At 50.1% G+C, this 18728-nt stretch overlaps 1 protein-coding gene across 4 annotated transcripts; it reads left to right on the top strand.

The window, feature by feature from the left end:
* Nucleotides 1-4818: 4818 nt before the first annotated feature.
* On the top strand, nucleotides 4819-18443 carry Zfp41 (ZFP41 zinc finger protein). 4 transcript variants are annotated; one of them, XM_041671830.1, is made up of 4 exons: nucleotides 4819-5084; nucleotides 6329-7960; nucleotides 10204-10326; nucleotides 12151-18443. In XM_041671830.1, exon 2 carries the CDS (start codon nucleotides 6500-6502, stop codon nucleotides 7094-7096), a length of 597 nt encoding a protein of 198 aa, XP_041527764.1. In that variant the 5' UTR covers nucleotides 4819-5084; nucleotides 6329-6499; the 3' UTR covers nucleotides 7097-7960; nucleotides 10204-10326; nucleotides 12151-18443. The 4 variants fall into 4 exon arrangements, with proteins under 4 accessions (XP_041527764.1, XP_041527762.1, XP_041527766.1 ...); XM_041671828.1 differs by having other exon boundaries at nucleotides 6326-7960; XM_041671832.1 differs by lacking the exon at nucleotides 10204-10326 and having other exon boundaries at nucleotides 6326-7842.
* Nucleotides 18444-18728: the final 285 nt, after the last annotated feature.

Here is an 18728-nt window from a genome sequence, read left to right as displayed (position 1 = left end):
GGTCACAAACAAACACTGCATCTCTAGAGCTCTCTGCCCAACTGGCAGGTAGCTTGGCCTGGTGAAAAGTCTCCTCTCACGGCAATTATTTACTGCTTTTGTAACCTCGAGCAGGGCCTTGTAAATCTTACATATTTTGTTTCCTGCCTGAGTCTTAAAAGCCTTCCTACCCTTTTGGGGAAGGGAAGTTCCAATTCAGAGGAAATAGCTATCCACAGCAAATAGCTAAGCTACAGCAAGTGGACTCCAGCAACATGTCTGCTCCTAGTATATGAAAATATACTCTGGAGGGGTTGGGTGCCTAACCCTGGGACAAGCGCGATGTCTTTCACATGTTGTCCTACCTCCTTATCTAACCACCACTGCCATTGCCTCTCAGTGTTCAGGGAGGTTCCCACAAATCAAAGCACATTCAGACCCAGCACCCATCAGAGCTCGAATGTTTGCTATTAGGATTCAGCATGGAGCCCCCAGTCACCCTAAGCACCTCACTTGTAGGAACTCTTAGTCACCCCCTCAGAGCCCTTGGTGGCTCCCACCCCAGAGATTTCTTCCACAGCAGAGACTCTGATAGTGGGACCTGCCAGCCACGGCCATGTCATTTTGTAAAGCTCCTCCATTTTGATTAAACAGCAGCAATTCCTGAAATTAAAGTAATTTTCTTCCCACTGACTTGTTTCTCTTGATTCGTGGTGCCCCCAGCCTATCAACCCGGGTGACGGTGGCCATGAGGGACGTTTATTAATCACCTGATCTTCTGTTGCTCACCACGTGCCTTATTTCCTTAGCAACCCCTAGCAACAGCCCACCGTGGGCTTAAAAAGGAACATTTTATTCTTCTTCCTCCTTTCCCTTTCCTACCCTGTAGTTACCTCAGCTTGGGAGCAGAAGCTGGGCTCTCTGCTTTCCTGCACTGCAGCTCTGCCCTCCACAGGGCTCTTTCCAATAAAACCTGTGCTGTTTCAGCGTGACCCGTTGCCATGTAGATCCTACGGCTGGACTCAGAGCACCAGGCTCCGTGGCAAGCACCTTCACTTGCTGAGCCCTCTTGCTGGGTCTAGATGATTTTCTTAACATTTCTGAAACAGCTGGCTTTCTTGAGAGCATTTTTCTGTCCAGGTGAGTGGCAGAGCCATTTGGATTAACGCTGAAGGGAGAGGACAATAGCTCTTACCACAAAGCCCCTGCTAGAGAGCGATGCTGTGCTCTTTGGAGCTGTATAGAATGTCACATCTCCACCAGGGGCAGAATAAATGATTCAGAGCCTCTATTCTTTTGACTAAAATTCTTATTAATAACCCAGGTGTAAAAGAATTAAATAAAAATATGTAAATAATTCTACAAAATTAGCCCCTCTTGGGATTGCGGACACAGTTCAGGGTTAAAGTGCTTGCTTGCTATGCAAACATGAGGATCTGAGCTCAAACCCACAGGACAAAAGCAAAAAGCCAGGCAAGGCTGCACATAACCCCAGAACTGTATGAAGAGGAGGACAAGAGAATCACTAGGGCTTCCTGCCAGCTAGCTCCAGGTTCAGTGAGAAACCCTGTCTCGAGGGCATACGTAGAACATGGCAGGATAGGATGCCTGATGTCATCTTCCTCTGACCTGCACACGTGCACAGGGCATACACACATGCTCATATAACACACACGCATGCACACACACCTTTTTTTTTTAAGTTAAGAAACAAAGCTGGGCTTGGTGGCACACACCTTTCATCCAGCACTCAGGGAGGCAGAGGCAGGTGGATCTCTGAGTTCAAGGCCAGCCTGGTCTACGGAGTGAGTTCCAGGACAGCCAGGGATACACAGAGAAACCGTCCCAGAAAATGAAAACAATAAAATAAAAAACAAAACCAGGGCTGGGGAGATGGTTTAGTGGGTACAGCTTTTGTTGTACACGCATGAGGGCCGGAGCTGTGGCCAGCCAGATATCTATAATACCAGTGTTTCTATGGCAAGATGGGAGAGATGACAGGAGACCCCCCCCCAAAAGGCTTATGAGCCAACTAGTCTTACATATGTAGCAACAAACAATAAAGAAAGCCTGTCTCAAACAAGATAGAAGGGGAGTCCAACACTCAAAGTGATCCTTTGACCTCCGTGTGTATGCCAAGGTGCACATGTGCCCATACTCACACAAACACAAAGAAAGGAAAGATAGGATATCCAATAATATGATGGAGACAGCCCCCACAAACCTGTCGCTTTACCGCCCTGTATATAGACTTGAGTTGAGAAACCAACAAGCAAAGAACACCCAACTGCCCCCAAGGACCTTGACTCAGTGTGGTCCTCACTGCTGAGACTGTCAAGTCCATCTGTCCATCCATTTGCCCATCTGGACACACTTCTGCACTTTGCCTCTACTGTCTCCACCATCTTGGTCTCATCTCACTTCCTCAGCTCCATTCCAGCCTGCAGCTCAGCTGAACTCTAACTCTGGAACCTGGCTCTGCTGGGATCTCTAGCAGCAGCTGGCCGACAGGACTTGTTATTGCATGCATCAGGGATGCTGCATCTCCGGCAGCTTCCTGCCTCCACCTCCACTAAGGCCCTTTTGGAGTCTGCACCAGCCTCTTTAACTCTGTTACAGCCTTTTTGAAACCTACCCTATAGACAGATGAAGAGTTGATAGGGATGATGGCTACAGTTCCAGACAGAACTACTGTGTGCTGTTTAAGGTATGCTCACAGAGAATAAGGTATGAATGTCAGTAGTTACAATGGGAACAAAAGAAGCTGTGATTGTTGCAGTCGCTATCAAGGCAAATCAGGACCCCTTGACAAATAACAAAGAAACCAATGTAGCCTGTGAATTTGCTATTCAGTAAATTCTAGAATTGCAAAAAAGACACAAATGTGACATTGTGACAAATACCCACTCTGGGGTGACTTGCTCCTGCCCTTGTCTGGTGCTGGACAAGAGTTGAGATCCACTGACAGGGACAGAGCCCAGGGAACTGATTCCTCTGGGTTCCCTGGAGCCTCCTTGCCTCTCAGGACCGAAGGTGGTCATTTAAGGTGGCCTTATTGCTCCTTACTGGGCTGGAAAACCCAGGGGATGGGGGAGGCAGATGCTGTAGAGAGGGCCAACGTGACCCACTTCCTCTGTATCCAGGTTCCCATGGGAACGGCCACTATCAGGACTTCTCCAGATCACAGACACATTCCAGTCCTAAGTCACTGAAGATAGCACCTCCTCAGGTTACTAAACAAAGGGGACATGTGTACAGATGCCTCAAAAGCAGTGGCCAGACACCAGGACTTCATTGCAGACACCTCACTGCCATCTTAGAGAAAAGCTTGGACCACGTGAGCGAGCCCAGGCCATGGTCCTAGCAATTGAGTCCCACCAACAAGAGAAGAGGATAATTCTCCAGAGGGTAGCCACTCCACAACGAAACTGTTCCACGAGTGAACTTAGAGCATAGTGGGGGTGGGGGAGTGGGGGAACCTGCCTGAGAACCAGATAAAGCAGGACCAAAGGACTGTGTCTACAGTCCACCCACAACCAGCTCAACCCACCTCATTAAAGATACCTTAGAGACTTGTCACTGGGGGCTATATGCAGGTGGCAGGAGGCATACAGACCACTAGCCCTCTGGGAAATACAAACAAGGAGATGCCTACTACCTGCCCCCTCACCAAATGCTGATGAGGCAGGAAACCCTGTGCTGCTGGTAGGATTGAATGAGAAATGGCACAGGCTCTCCGGAAAGCAGCCGGGCTGATCCTCACTAAAGGAAATATGCAGTTTAGGACCTAGCAACTGCATTCCTAAGCTTGGTCCCAGGGGGACCAGAACGGGGTCTTCACAGCAACTTTGTGACACAGCCTTCATGGGGCAAAGGATCCAACAAGCCGTGGCGCACAATGGATCACCTTTCGATACACAGCCACCCCTGTGAATCTAGACAGCGACTCCCGAGCGATAATAGGCAAGCTCCCAAGCTGCACACTGGACAATCACATTTGTCTAGCATGCTGACAATTGAATCTGAAAGGGGTGGGGGGAGACGACAGATCAGTGGTTCGCTTGAGGTCTGAGAGGGCGGCTTCTCCAGGATAGAAGGCCCTAACATTGTATAGCAATCATGCAAAATGGCGTCCCCAGGGAGACTCAGCCAAGCACACAGCTGCTCTCAATTGGTTCTAGTATCTGATTTGAATTGCAACCATCTCCAAACGCCGCCATAGGGCACACCTATAATCCTGGGGCTCGAGAAAGGCCGAGGCAGATGGCTAGCTCTAAGCCAACCTGACAAAATATAGTGAGGGAGAATGTATCCAGAAAATGGGAACAACGCAGGAAGGGACTAGATTTTAGTATCTGGCGATAAAGGCCAGGAGCTAGGGATCAGGGACAGAGCGGAGGAGGCCTGAACCAGACTTTGACTGGAGAGCCAGTCGGGTCCAGGGCGGCCACATGCCGTGCACACGGGGGATCCGCCGTCCCGGTGTGGATGGACAGTGGGCCGAACAAGTGACAAGCCCGAAGACTAAGAAACAACCCGAAGATATGGATGGCTTAGAGCCTGAGATGAGGAGGCGGCTCGCACGGGTGAAGGCCGGGAGAAAAGCGCCGCCCGCTGTCCAGAAGCCTGCATAGACGCAGACATCTTCTTGGCAGCCCCTTACGCTCTGCGCAAAGCCGCAGCCGCAGCACCACCGAGAGGTCCGGCCCTGTTTCCTAGAGTGGCCCCGAAGGGGCTGGGGGAGGTGGGCGGGTCTACGAAACCGAGCGCAGCACGACAGAGAAGCCGGGCGACGGCTCCTAGAGTGGCGCCAGGAGGGCGTGAATGAGAGGGCGGGGCTAGGGGCCTGCAGCGGTACCACTGAGAGCCAGGCAAGGACTCCTAGAGAGGCACCGGAGACCGCGGAGAACGGTGGGCGGGGCTGTGGAGCGCGCCGCAGCACCACCGAGAGGCCGGGGAAGGTAGAGCGGCACCAGAGGGGCGGGCGCCTTCAGGCGCGGGAGAGGCGGGAGTGGCGGGCTCAAGGGGGATTGTAACCGTCGCCCGCCCGCCTGCCCACCTACCCGCCTCCTTGCCCACGGCGTCTGCACTCGACACCCACCAAGGTACCTTTTGCATGCACGCTCAGTGTCCCGGGCCCGGCGAAGATTGGCTTCTGGGTCGTCTCTCCGTGGGCCGCAAGCCACTCGGTGTTGTTGCGGAGGTCCCGGAGGCGGGGAAAATGGGGCGGGTTTCCTAGCGAAGCCCCTTGATGCTGGGTGACTTGGGCTCCGAGTCCCGCCAGGTCCTGCAGCCCTGTGATAGACCTGAGCCGTTAGGCCCGCTGCATTGAACTAAGTTGCCTGAATCACTCGCACCCACCCCTGTGCACGGGCCTGTGAGGGGAGGGGGCAGTTGGTTTTAATGTCTGTTTTCAGTTTTCATTGAGGATGCGCCTTGGTGAGCAAACACAAGACACCTAGGCCCCGCTCGTGATTCCTCTCACCGGAGGGATGGTGTTTGAATTGGTACTGAGTCTGGGGGCTGTCCGACAGGGACTCTCAGATGTCTCCTCCTGAGCTGTCCCACAGAAGACAGAACACTTTCAGATGCTGACGTTCAGACATTGCAGGCAAATGCCTAGCTGAGCTTAGACTCTGAATCCAGATAAGACCTTTATCTGCTGGGTTATATATGCAGGTGTCGGTCGAATACTTAGAACAAAACACAGTGTGCTCCCAAAGTGGCAGCTGTGGCTTTGGACAGGCGTGGAGGCTCGATGGGACTCCCAGCATAGCCCACCCCTTCAGGCCTCCAGGGGTAAAAGAGATGGCACAGGTTTAGAGATAAAGAAAAGCCTTTCTCACATAAAGAAAGACACAGCAGCACAAGGGGCAGCCTTTGGGGGTGTTGATGGGGTTTGCTGGCTGCTGAGGTTTATGAGAACAGCCCTGAGTTTTCAGGCACAGAAGCAGGCTGTGTGCAGTGGAGTTTCTTTCTCTTGCAAGGTATATGCACAGTCCCAAAGTGGGCAGGTGGAGAGGATGAGGAAGGGAAGGGAAGGTTCCATTTTGGAGGTGGATAGTGGCCTTTGGTCCATGGTGAAACGGAGTTCTGCGGGATGAGGAGTTCTGCGGGATGAGTGAAAGCCTTGTCCTCAGGCCAGGGAGTGTCTCCTGGTCAGTGGCTGAGTCAGTGAGAACACCACTCCAAGAGATGAGTGTGCTATGGACCAGTGAAGTAGACTGGGGTTCTGGGAAGTCCACGTTAGTATGAGCAGCTCATCAAGTGAGCATTTGGAAGGCCAGTGGAGGGACTGCAGCCCCGAGAGCTGCCTTTGACCTGTTGTCAATGCTTTTGTCCCCAGAAGCAAAAGGACGGCGGTTCTGGTTCCGTCTGCTGGATGCCAAAATGCAGCTTCATAAGCAAGATGTGGTGAGCTGCCCCTGACCAAGTGAAGTCACAAAGAAAGAGCAGCTGCTGTCTGGGAGCCCTCGGCCTTCCCTGGCTTCCAGGGTGTTTCCCACTTCCTGGAGCAGCAATGGAAAAGCCTGCAGGCAGGAAAAAGAAGACCCAGGCCCCAAAGGAGGAAACAGGGGTTCCAAAGGCCACTGTCAAAGGAGAGAAAGCATCCAAGGCAAAAAGGCCAACCAAGAGGTCAGCGAGGCCCCGGAAGCCCCGCAAACAGCCTGTCCTGAGTCCCGAAGATGAGGCGCATATCTTTGATGCCTTTGATGCCTCATTTAAAGATGACTTTGAGGGCGTCCCTGTGTTTATTCCTTTTCAGAGGAAGAAACCTTATGAGTGTGGTGAATGCGGACGAATCTTCAAACACAAGACAGACCACATCCGCCACCAGAGAGTTCACACTGGAGAGAAGCCCTTTAAGTGTGACCAGTGTGGGAAGACCTTCAGACACAGCTCAGACGTCACCAAACATCTGAGAATCCATACTGGTGAGAAGCCCTTTAAATGTGGGGAGTGTGGGAAGGCCTTCAACTGTGGCTCCAATCTTCTGAAACACCAGAAAACACACACTGGAGAGAAGCCTTATGTCTGCGAGGAATGTGGAAAAACCTTCGCCTACAGCTCCTGCCTCATCCGGCATCGGAAGCGTCATCTGAGGAAGAAGCACTGAGCAGGGCAGCCTGCAACTGTGGATCTTTGTCAAACATCAGATATTGGTCTAGGTTTCTCATGCAGTATGCTACTGATGGCTCGTCTGGCTGCCGTGTCTCTGTCATCAGAAGGAAATTTCACCTGTCAGACGTGAGAACCCACAGAGGCTTTCCGCCCTGTGAGTCTGCACTTGGTGGTAACACGGTGCTCCCTGTGGGCTTACTGCAGCTCCAGCCATTTTCCAGACTACTTCATCCTACTCAGGGGCATCTTTGGAACAGCTTTGGGTCACGGAGAACTTATAGCTAAAGTGACACCCGTATTGGCTAGGGCCACTGCCTCCCTCTGCGGCCTCTGCTGGCTCCATCCACTACACCTGTCAGTCCACTTGAAGGAGCCTGGCTCTGGATGCCCGGCCCATGCAGTCTGCTGGGGGCAAGGCAGCACTCTGACTAGCTCTGAGGACCCAGGTTCCCTTGGACTACACCAGAGCTTGCTCATCTCTGTGCAGCTGACTGAAGTGGTCCTGAAATTGCTCTCTTCTGGCTGAGCCAACAGTCTCTGAGCTCAGCCCCAGTGCCTGATCCTGTACTGCACCGTGTACCCTTGTCCCAGCCACCATCGTAGACAAGGAGCCTGGATCCACACAGAGTGGCTGCAGTGGACCCCTGCACCCTACCATGGTGGCAGATTGTGTAGATTAGGTCTTGTGGCTCCACACCCTCAGAAACAACTGACCCTGCCCCATGGCAGCCTGCCATTCAGGTCAGTTCCACGTCCTGCCTGTCACCAGGACAAGATGATGTGGTTGTGCCTGCCCTCTGTCCCAGGTGCTTTATGAGGTCTGTGTTTTGAGGACAGCAAAGTGACTGCTGACCAGAAGGTAAGTTGGGGGAAAGCTAGCAGAGATTCAGACATTTAAAAAATAATAATAATAGCTGTAGTCTTTGAGGACTCTGTCCTGAAAGAAGGGTCCCCAGCCAAAAACTAGAGATAGGTTTGTCAACAGATAAAGAAACCATGAAGATAAACGGTGCAGGGTAGTTGTGGTCCCTGGTAGGAATATTTTCCCAGGTGTTGTAGTTAATCTGGCTACTAGCCTGACTGGATAGAGAATCATTCAGGAGACGTGTGTCTATGAGAGTTAACTGAAGAGAGACGGCTCAGCAGGTAAAGGCACTTGCTTCAGAAGCCTGACGGTTTGAGTTCAATCCTGGAACCCATGTAAAAGTGGCAGCAGAGGGCCAACTCCTCAGAATTGTCCTCTGACCCGCATGCACACAGCAGCAATAGAGATACACACAGAGCCTTAAGAAACCAACTTTAAGAGACTTAAAAACTTGAGGGTTCATCTGTGTGCTTCCTGGTTACAGGCTCTGTGACCAACCATGTCGTACTCGGCACCACCGTGGCCTGTATCCCTTCACACCAGGAGCCAAGAAAATCCTCAGGTTGCTTTTTTCAGACAGTTGCCACAACGATGAGAAAAATAACAACTACCAGGTTAACTGTCCTGCAAGCTGAAACTAGTGTCTCTGGTGCCTCCTGTCCTGGCCTAGCCGGGTTTGCTGATGATGTGCGCATTGTCAGGAAGTGCAAGCTGAAGCAGAGTCTTCCCACACTGCACTCTCCTCGTGCAGGCAACCCCAGGAGTATTGTACCAGACTTGATCCCCATGGGAGAGGATACCTTAATCTAATATGGAAATCCAGTAAGGCAAAACTGAGAAAATGGGTATCAGATATAGATATATACATAGACGTATACATAGCACACCCAGGCAGCATGTTCTGGGTTAGAGGAGTTTCCCGCATGCTGCTGGGACATTGGAAACCTGGGGTGTTAGCAGGTGGTAAGACAGCTTCCTGGTCACAGCTTCTAACCCTGTCCTTAAGGATGTGTGTGAAGGTTTGAGGGTGCAGAGTCACAGTTTCCTCAGTATTGACGGGGAACCAAAAATAGTGTGTGTTCATCCACACCGAGAGGGCCATCAGGCAGGTGACATAGTGTCGTTCCTCATGAGTCCAGGTCAGGGGTTAGTAACAGTTTATGTAAAGGCCAAATTTTGTTCTTATCCTGGAACTCACTCTGTAGACCAGGCTGGCCTCAAACTCACAGAGATCTGCCTTCCTCTGCCTACTGAGTGTTGGGATTAAAGGTGTGTGCCACCACTATCCAGCTTGTTCTTGTCTTTGCAGCCACATAGTAACTATGCCACATATTGCCACAGCCCTTACATAGATGGCACAGAATGAGGTGGTGGCCGTGTGCTAGCCAAACTTGACAGTGACATGCCGCTATGGTTTGTTTGCCAACTGTTTGTTTTGTTTGGTTGAGACAGGACCTCACTCTAACCCAGGTTGTCTTGGCTCTCACTGTGTAGCCTGGACTGACCTCAAACTCTTGGTGCCCCTGCCTATACGCCTCTGGAATGCTGGAGTGACAGGTATAAGCCATCAAACATTGGTTAAGGTAGCTGGCACAGTGCTCCCTTGGGGTTTGTTTGTGACAGTGTCTTGATACGTTGCTCAGGCTACTGAGAACTAACTATAGCCCAGGCTGACCTTGAACTCACCATGAACTTCCTCTTTCAGCCTTCAAAACTCTGGGATTTGTAGGCTTGCACCCCATACCTGGTTTCTGATCCATATTCTTAATGAGCAAAATGAAGAGTTTGAGCCACAGGGAACTTGCATGCGGTGCCTTCGCACTTTCCATATATAGGCTTAGTCCTTCAGAGCTAAGGAAAGGCCAGCTAAGAATGTTGGGATCCCCGGGTGCAGGAACTGGTCTGGAACCATGAGTGGCAGGGAGCTAGTCAATGTGCCTTCTGCAGTTTGATGTTCCAGGAGAGCGACAGTGTGGACACAGAATCTACAATAGCCCAGATCAGTCGAACACAGCCCAAGGGGTGCCTGACTTGTCTGAGTCGATTCAATTTGATTGTGCAGAACTCTGATAACCCTGTCATTGGCAGTGTGAAGTGTTGCTTTGAGTGGACGCTTAAGGAGCCATTGACTTAGAGAAACAGAGCTGACTCTGACGGAGCTGCTCCCTAACCTGGCCACATGGACTGCTTCTGGACCAGGTTACAAATAATTCTTTAATGTCTTTCCCACATTTTAGGATGCATAGAACAGGGCCCAGACACAGAATGCCATGTAGTCACATATTCGCCCCAGATTGGCCCTGGAAGACACCTGCAGCAGTGTCTAGGTGGCAGAGTCCAGCCATCCCTCCAGCAGACAGGTGGGTTCACCATCATTGTTTTGCTTTTGTGGTCCTGGGGATGGAGCACAGAGTCCAGAGTGCTAGGCCAGTGCTCTGCCACTTAGCTGTACCTCAGCCCAGGGTTCTTGGGAAGAATCAAGTTGTTTATATGCTTTCTGTTTTATTTTGTTTTTTGGTAGAGTAGGCCAGCCTCAGCTGCCTAGTCCAAACATAGCCAAAGAACCATGTTAAAAGCCAGTGTCTTGATCTCCGAGGGGAAACAGGTGGTAGAGTCCTTCAGCTGAAGTCTCCTTGCCTGGATGTTGCGATGTTGGATATATTGCTGAACCTTGTGCCTCAGTTTCTCCCATGCAATGGGACTGACAGTGCTCAACTCTAAAGAATCAGCTAAAGCCAGGCAGTGGTGGCACATGACTTTAACCCCAACACTCAGGAGGCAGAGGCAGGCGGATCTCTGAGTTTGAGGCCAGCCTGATCTACAACAGCTAGATCCAGGACATCCAGGTTTGTTACACAGAGAAACCCACATTTAACACATGCCTTTAATTTCAACACTCTGAAGGAAGAGGCAGGCAGATCTCTGTGAGTTCAAGGCCAGCTTGGTGTACAGAAAGAGTTCCAGGATAGCCAGGGCTACATAGTAAGACCCTGTCTCAGTGAAAAAAGACAGAGAGCGTAAGTGTGGCGTTGGCTCGTGCCTGTGGTTTTATTGCACACGTCTTCCTGTGTATTGGCATACTTTTACATTGTTTTATCATTTCCTTTATCTTTGTGTTTGGGTGTTTCCATGCATGTTTGCCTGTGTACCACATGCATGCAGTATTCACAGAGGCCAGAAGAGGGCTTGGATCCTCTGAAACTGGAGTTATAGTTAGTCACCTTGTAGGTGCTGGGAATTGAACTCAGGACCTCTGGAAGAGCAGCCAGTGCTCTTTTTTTTTTTTTTTTTTTTTTTTTTGGTTTTTCGAGACAGGGTTTCTCTGTGGCTTTGGAGCCTGTCCTGGAACTAGCTCTGTAGACCAGGCTGGTCTCGAACTCACAGAGATCCGCCTGCCTCTGCCTCCCGAGTGCTGGGATTAAAGGCGTGCGCCACCACCGCCCGGCCAGCCAGTGCTCTTAACTTTAGGAGAAGGCTACTTGTTTGTCCTGGACACCCAAAACTGAAATAATCACACAGAAACTATATTAATTAAATCACTGCCTGGCCCTTTAGCTCTAGCTTCTTATTGGCTGACTCTTACATCTTAATTTAACCCATCTCTATTAATCTATGCATCACCACGAGGTTGTGGCCTACCAGGTTTCAGCACATCTGTCTCTGATGTCAGGTCCATGGCGTCTCTCTCTCTCCCTCCGCCTTCCTTCTCCCAGCATTCAGTCCAGTTTTCCCCACCTTCCTAAGTTCTGCCCTATCAACAGGCCAAGGCAGTTTCTTTATTCATTAACCAATAAAATCAACACACAGACAGAAGGACCTCCCACACCACTTAACTCCTGAGCCATCTCTCCAACCTTTGTTGGCATTCTTTTCTTTTTTTCCCAAATGCAATTATGAGAAAAGTCACACAACCAAACCAGCAGGAGGAGGTCAGGGTGCAGCCCCAGCCGAAGTGGGAAGGTGTCAGACCTGCTGCTTGTGCTGAGTGCACTTGTGTGTCTCTAGGTATTGGTCCACGGCTGGAGCCCCACATCCCTCAGCACCCTTTGCTTTCTTTGGGTAGCTGGCAGAACCAGCTTGCACTTAACCCCCCCCCCCCCCATTCTGTCAGTTAGCTATCTCCTAGTGAATGAGGAACTGCCCTCTTCTCATTTACCCAGACTGTTCTTTTTTTTTTTTTCCAGGCTGCTAGTGCTAGAAGCTTAGAGAAGTCAAGAGAGTCAGTGTCTACCTCCACCACAGGGCACTGCAGATGCCCACTGGGGTCATGCACCGGAGGCTGTCATCACAGAATCCACTGGCAGCTGGAAATCTGTAGGAAGATGAGCTCAGGGAGGCCTTTTGGATGCCATGGGGTAACTCCAGGACACTTGGACTTGTTCCTACCCTGAAGTTAAGATGGCCACATCACATCGTTCACGAGCAACCATTAGCTCTGGCCCACTGTCAGCCTGCTGGAGAGTCCCCAGCACCAGCTCTTTCCTTCACCTGGGTCAGACTAAATGTTCAGAACCTTCTAGATGTCCTGAGCTGTGTCCTGGGCAATGACGAGCACTCCAGCATTGTATTGGTATTCTAATTACAGAAGCATCCTCAACCGCAGCCAGAAACTTCTGAGATGTGCAAGGCAGCCACACGCCGCGGGCCTTGTCCTGCGGGAAGATTCTGACAGTGTGGCTGCTGCTCAGCCTCACTTGGAGCAGAAGCACTGCCAGGGTCTGACAACAAGCAAACCAAGAGCTCTGAGCTCCACTGGCATCCGTTCCCTCAGTCCCTCCCAACCAGGTGAGAATTTAGGAGCCACCCTGTAAGAAGAGTCAGAAGTAGCCCTGGACTGGGCCCAGGACCATTGGTCAGCCTTGACTCTAGCTGCCAACTTCAGCTCCTGGAAGTCTGTAGCTCCAGGGCGCACTTGGGCTCCACTCCTTCACCTTTGGGTCCATTCCAGTTTGACATCAAGACAGAAGCATTTCCCGTGCCAATGAGTTAGGACACCAAGATGCCCTGAAGAGGAGGAAGGAAGGACTGGGGCCAAGGAAGAAAGGCTTTGTACCCTGACTCAAGGGACAGATGCGCTGTGGCTTCTAGGGAAGATTTGGGCGGGGGTCCCCTCTGGTGTGGACCTCAGGCACAGTGCAGACAAGGAGACTAGCCTGTGTGCCACATTTCCCCTTAGGCTAAGAGATGGCTCTCCCTGTCAGCTTACCCCTTCTGAACATGGTGCCAGTAGAGTTGAATGTTTGCTTTTTCCTGGTTCCTTCTCAAGGAAGACAAGTAGATTGCTCTCTCCTGACTCAAATCCCCTAGGACTGATGCTTTCATGGGGCAGCTCCCAGCCAACACCTAGGTGAGGCATTGCTCTGCAGCTGGGCCTGCAGTCATTTGGCTCTGGACCTGCAGAGGATTCTTGGCACTGTTAGCACCCAGCTGGCCTGTCCACACCTCACCTTGGCCACATCAGCGATCTGCTGGAGCCTCATCTTCTATCTGGCTGGTGCAGAGACACCTGTGTCTCCTCATGCCCTATACACTCCCTGTGGGGTATATCCCGCCCTGCTCTGCTAAACTGCAGTGAGTGTGGAATCCTCTTTGAGGGCTGCAGCCACAGCCCGTTGTGTTGTAGCAGATGCTCTTCCCAGTCTGGTGTTTGTGTCGCAGTTGTTAACTCTTCTTTTCATGTAAACCATACTTGGTGCTGTGTCTGTGTTGTGCACATTGGACTAGACGTTTCGTTTGCTGTGCACTCGGTGGCTTCCTTCATGAGTGACCCCCCTGCTCCATGGACACCTGCACTGATCTCCACATTGCCTTGCAGGAGCTGCCATGGTTTTGTGAGCAGATGCTGTTGCTGCTGCTACTGGATGTCTATTTTCTCATAAAAGTAAATGTGTTTCCAACCTGCTTACTGTGCTCTGTCAGGTTCCCACAGTGGAGGGATGTCCTCCAAGAAGCCGCCATCTTCCTCCACTGGGGACAGAGCTATGAGACCAGGGTTCTGGCTGGTCACTGTTTCTCAGGAGTGCCTAGGAAGCTCCAGTGACCAAGCTCATGAGAGTACAATATGTAATTGAGAAAAGTCGTCCCTGCTGTACGGTGGGGTGAGGGTAGAGCCTCTACAGCAGCATGACATCGCCTTCCTTTTTGATCCCAGCTACTAGGATACCAGGTTAGGGTTTGGTTAGTTGTTGAGTGTCTGTAGTAGGGACTCTGGGAATCGTCCGTGCGTTCTCCATTCACGGCAGTTGTTCTCAACAAGGGACACGTAACAGTGCCTGGGACAGTTTGTGTGGAGGATCTAATGGGTAGAGGCCTCATAATACACAGGTGAACCCCACCACAGCAGCAGGCAGCACTGGGGCCATGTTGTCACTCAAGAAGCTAGGGACCGAGCTGGGCTCACAGTCAGCAGAAACACAGGAGGAACCCTTCCCTTTTCTGATGCGTTTTCCTGCAGCCCCAAGACTAACCTTAAAATGAAGGAAAAAGGGTCATTTGAGCTTTCAGGATCTAGAATAGCTAAGAATAGTGAGACCCCCATTTCAAAAATGGGATGGGGTGGGGGTGGATCTGGAGGTTTAGCCCAATAATGAAACACACACAGCAGACTTGAGACCCAGGTTTCAGGTCCCATCCCCAGCATTTTCAAAAAAATGAAGGCAGGCTGGAGAGATGGTTTGATTCTCAGCACCTACATGGCAGCTCACAACCAACTGTAACTCCAGTTCCAGAGCATCTGTCCCCCTTTCCTGCATTCCGTAGGCCCAGGCATGCAAGTGGTATACAAACAGGCAAAACAGTGTGTGTGCGCGCGCTTGTGTGTGTGTGTGTAAATTAAAATATATCCCTCCCCTTCAAGAGTTTCAGTGCCTCCCAGTACAGTTAGAATGAATCCGAGTTCTGGAGTGGCTTTAGGACTGTCTGACCCTTGCTTACCACACTCCTGCCTGCCTGCTCTCTCAGGTCCAGGTAACTGGCGACACTCTTCCCATATCTCAAGACCTTGGCACCCACTACTTCTTTTGAACCTGTCACCTCCCTATCACCTCTCCCTCCTTTGATAGCACCTCCTTAGGTTATCTTGGACATCAGGCCTCCATTTGTGGGGTGTCCACCAGAGAAGACTAGGACATGGGTTTAAGCCAAAAGAAAGTCTTTGTTAGCTGGCTGGCACCTACATCCGGTTTAGCACCAAGAATTTCTCAGGGTAAGCTTTTCAGCACAAAAACCATATCCTGAGTGGACATGCTTCAGTTAACAAGAATGGTTACCTAGAAGCGGACCCACAGAAGTAAAAAAGCACGGTGAGTGCATTTAGAAGCTTTCCCAGAACTATAGCCTTTGATGGATTATGTCTTTGTTTTTGTTTTTGTCAACCAGTGATGTCTATGTGCTGAGTTGTGCGGCCTGAGTGGTGCTTTCATCATGGAGTCAGCTGTGCTAAGGTTTGGGGGCCCACTAAGGTCTGGAGTCATGTTACATTCCCCACTGGTCTTAGTGAATGAGTCAAATCATGGACTTATCCCGCTGTAAGAAGTATAGTTGGTCCTAAGGACCATTAATTTTACCTAATTATACATAATTGGCCAGTTTAAGATACAGGAGCCCACCATTAATCCAATCAGAACGAGAATTAAAGGCCCAGGCGGCACTGATAGTTTGATGGCTAAAGAAACTCCGTTTTGTGCTAGGTATCCATCTTGGTACCCACCAGCCAACTGTCTCTGACTCCAGTCCCTGAAGATAAGTTCCCAGTAACCCTGACGCAGTGACCTCCACCCAAAAGTGCACAGCCGTGACATCTACGCATCATGATATGACTAACTGCTCTTTGGCTTCTGTGACCTGCTTATGCAGACATGCGAGGACTATTTGAGTTCTCCTTGGCTACCTAATTTTGGCAGAGCAGAACGGCTCCTGGAGTGCGTGTGCAGATACTCAAGGTTGTCTTGTGGGTTTTGCCTTAAGAATCCTCCCCTTGGGGCTGGAGAGATGGCTCAGTGGTTAAGAGCATTGCCTGCTCTTCTAAAGGTCCTGAGTTCAATTCCCAGCAACCACATGGTGGCTCACAACCATCTGTAAAGAGGTCTGGCACCCTCTTCTGGCCTTCAGGCATACAGACAGAATATTGTATACATAATAAATAAATAAATATTTAAAAAAAAAAGAATCCTCCCCTCACCCCCTTCACCCAGCAGTCTCTAGTCTGGCTCAGAGACTGCTGTCCTGCTAGCAGTATCAATAAATTGAATTATGATCCAGATTGAGTCCGTGGTCTTTTCCTGAAGGTCTCAAGCTCCATGACATTTGGGGAACTCATCCAGGATCCCTGGGATACCCCAGACTCAGGGATAGGAGTCTTGGGATAGTCCCTAAGTGGGGGCAAGTCCAAGGTGGACTTGGAAGCTTGGGGAAGCCCAAGATGGTGGCTGCCCCAAATTAAGGAGTCACTACTCGGAGACAAACCCTAATCGGGAAAGAACCGCCATGCGGAGACCCTAGGGTGAACAAGCCCTAAATGGGGGCAAGCACATTGTGGACCTGGAGGCCCCAGGACTCCCAGACTGTGACTACTGCAAATTTGAATTCCCAGCACTCTGGAGGCAGAGGCAGGTGGATCTTTGTGAGTTTGAGGCCAGTCTGGGCTACATAGAGAAACCCTGTCTTGGAAACAAACAAAAAAGTAAAATTTGCTGGTCAATGTGTTTTAAAACGCAGGCCAATTCGTGAGTTGTGGTCTGAAAGTCCTGACATCTGGGGAAACACAGGAGCTGAGATGTGATCATAGACCCAGTCTGCAGGGACAGAATGGGAGACGCCTTCCTGTCCCCCCCCCCCAGGTTCTGGTACAGATGAGTGAAGGTGGCCACCACATGTCTGTCTAGTCTCCATGTGAACATTGTTTGCTTTTGTCTGATGGATTTATGCTTTCTGGTGTGCTTAAGTTTTGTTTCAGACATGGGAGCTGGACCAAGCATGGCTAAGACCCTTGCATGCAGCACTGTTTTTTCAGGATTTCCACAAGGCTGACTGCTCCTGGTGCCTCCCACTGCCCCTCTGCCAACACCACTGCCGTCTTGTTCAGTTCTGTCTCTGCCCCTGTCACTGGTTCATTGAACCTGCTGTTAAGTCCTGTGGGTTTTCCACAAATTGTTATCTCTGAGCTTTATTTTCTGCTTGCTCTGGTCAGTGGATTCAGTTTTCAGGGATTCAGGTGTAATTAGACTTTGTCAGGCTGCCAGCTCCCAAACAATATGCACAGAGATTTATTATTATGAAAGTTTGACCTTTACCTGAGGCTTGTTCCCAACTAACTTTTCTAACTTAAATTTACCTGTTTCTATTAATCTATATTCTACCACTTGACTTTTTACCTCTCTTCCGTTCTGTATGTCTGACTCTCTCCACATCTTGCTGGCATCTCTCAAGCACCTAGATTCTTCCTGAGTTCTTCTCTTTCCCAGGAAGTCTCGCCTATTCTCTCCTGCATAGCTATTGGCCATTCAGCTCTTTGTTAAACCAATCACGAATACACACCTTTGAATAGTGTAAACAAATATCTCACAACAAGGCATCTTGGGAATAGATAATATTGAAGTATTGTTTTATGCCGTTCTGCTTTATTAAAAGCTGGCTCTGGAGTTGGGTTATGGCCCTTCTCTCCTGACCCAAGCATACCTGTTTAAAAGTTTTCTCCTAAATCTCTATCTTGGAGCAGACAGGTCTCCTGCCTCTTGACAGGGAAAGGAAAGCCAGCAGCCCAGGAGGAGTAGTACACTGGGTGCTTTAAAACAGCTGAAGAGAGACTGCTGCAATAGGAATGACTGCTGCTTCTCTCACGCTCCTTTTCTTGGTCTTATTTAACTCTCAAACTTCTGCTAAAATATAAATTTATCTCAATTTAAAAGACTTATATAAACTTTCTGTGCCTTGAAATTTGTAAGTTTACTGGATATGGTTTTAAAAAACTGTAAAAACGGACTGAAGAGAAGGCTCAGAAGTTAAGAGCACTGGCTGTTCTTCCAGAGGTATGAGTTCAATTCCCAGCACCCACATGGGAGCTCACAACCATCTGTAATGTGATTTGTTGCCTTTTCTGGCCTGCAGGTGTGAAGGTTAAATTTGAACTAAACTAAGACCACCCCTCTTATGCCCTCTCCATGATCCCAAGTTCTTCCAAGTTCCCTAAAGGAGAAGAACTCCACCCTGGGTTTGAATGATGAGGGTATGATTGATGGCAGCCACTAACCACGCCTGATGTATTTTTAACTACTTTACTCTTCAGTTCTGTACTTCCCCTCACCACAACCAATCAGGTTAAAAGTCAACTACCCCAAGACTTTCCTACAGGGCTTGTGACCCACTTGTGGTTTTCCCTTTATAAATCCTAGCCTGTAAATGCTCAAGGCTGCTCTCAGTCTCTCAAGTGCTGAGTTGCTGCCCAAATCAAGATTTGTTTCAATAAACCCCTATGTGTTTGCATTGGATACCTGCTCTGTGGTGGACTTGTTTGGGATCTCGCAATAAGGGCACAACACAGGCATGGATGCAGATAGGATACTGTATATATAATAATTAGATTTTTAAAAATCTAGCTGGGTTGTGCTGGCACACAGCTTTAATCCCAGCACTTGGGAGGCAGAGGCAGGTGGATCTCTGTGAGTTCAAGGCCAGCCTGATCTACAGAGGGAGTTCCAGGACAGACGACTATGCTACAGAGAATCCCTGTTTTTAATGTCCTTCTCCCAAGTGGTGAGAAGCCCTC

This window comes from Microtus oregoni, unplaced genomic scaffold, assembly GCF_018167655.1.
Source record: "Microtus oregoni isolate MIOR12 unplaced genomic scaffold, Mior012 000022F_ref0000154, whole genome shotgun sequence".
Classification (NCBI taxonomy): Eukaryota; Metazoa; Chordata; class Mammalia; order Rodentia; family Cricetidae; genus Microtus; species Microtus oregoni.
This window is presented reverse-complemented; position numbering and strand designations above follow the sequence as displayed.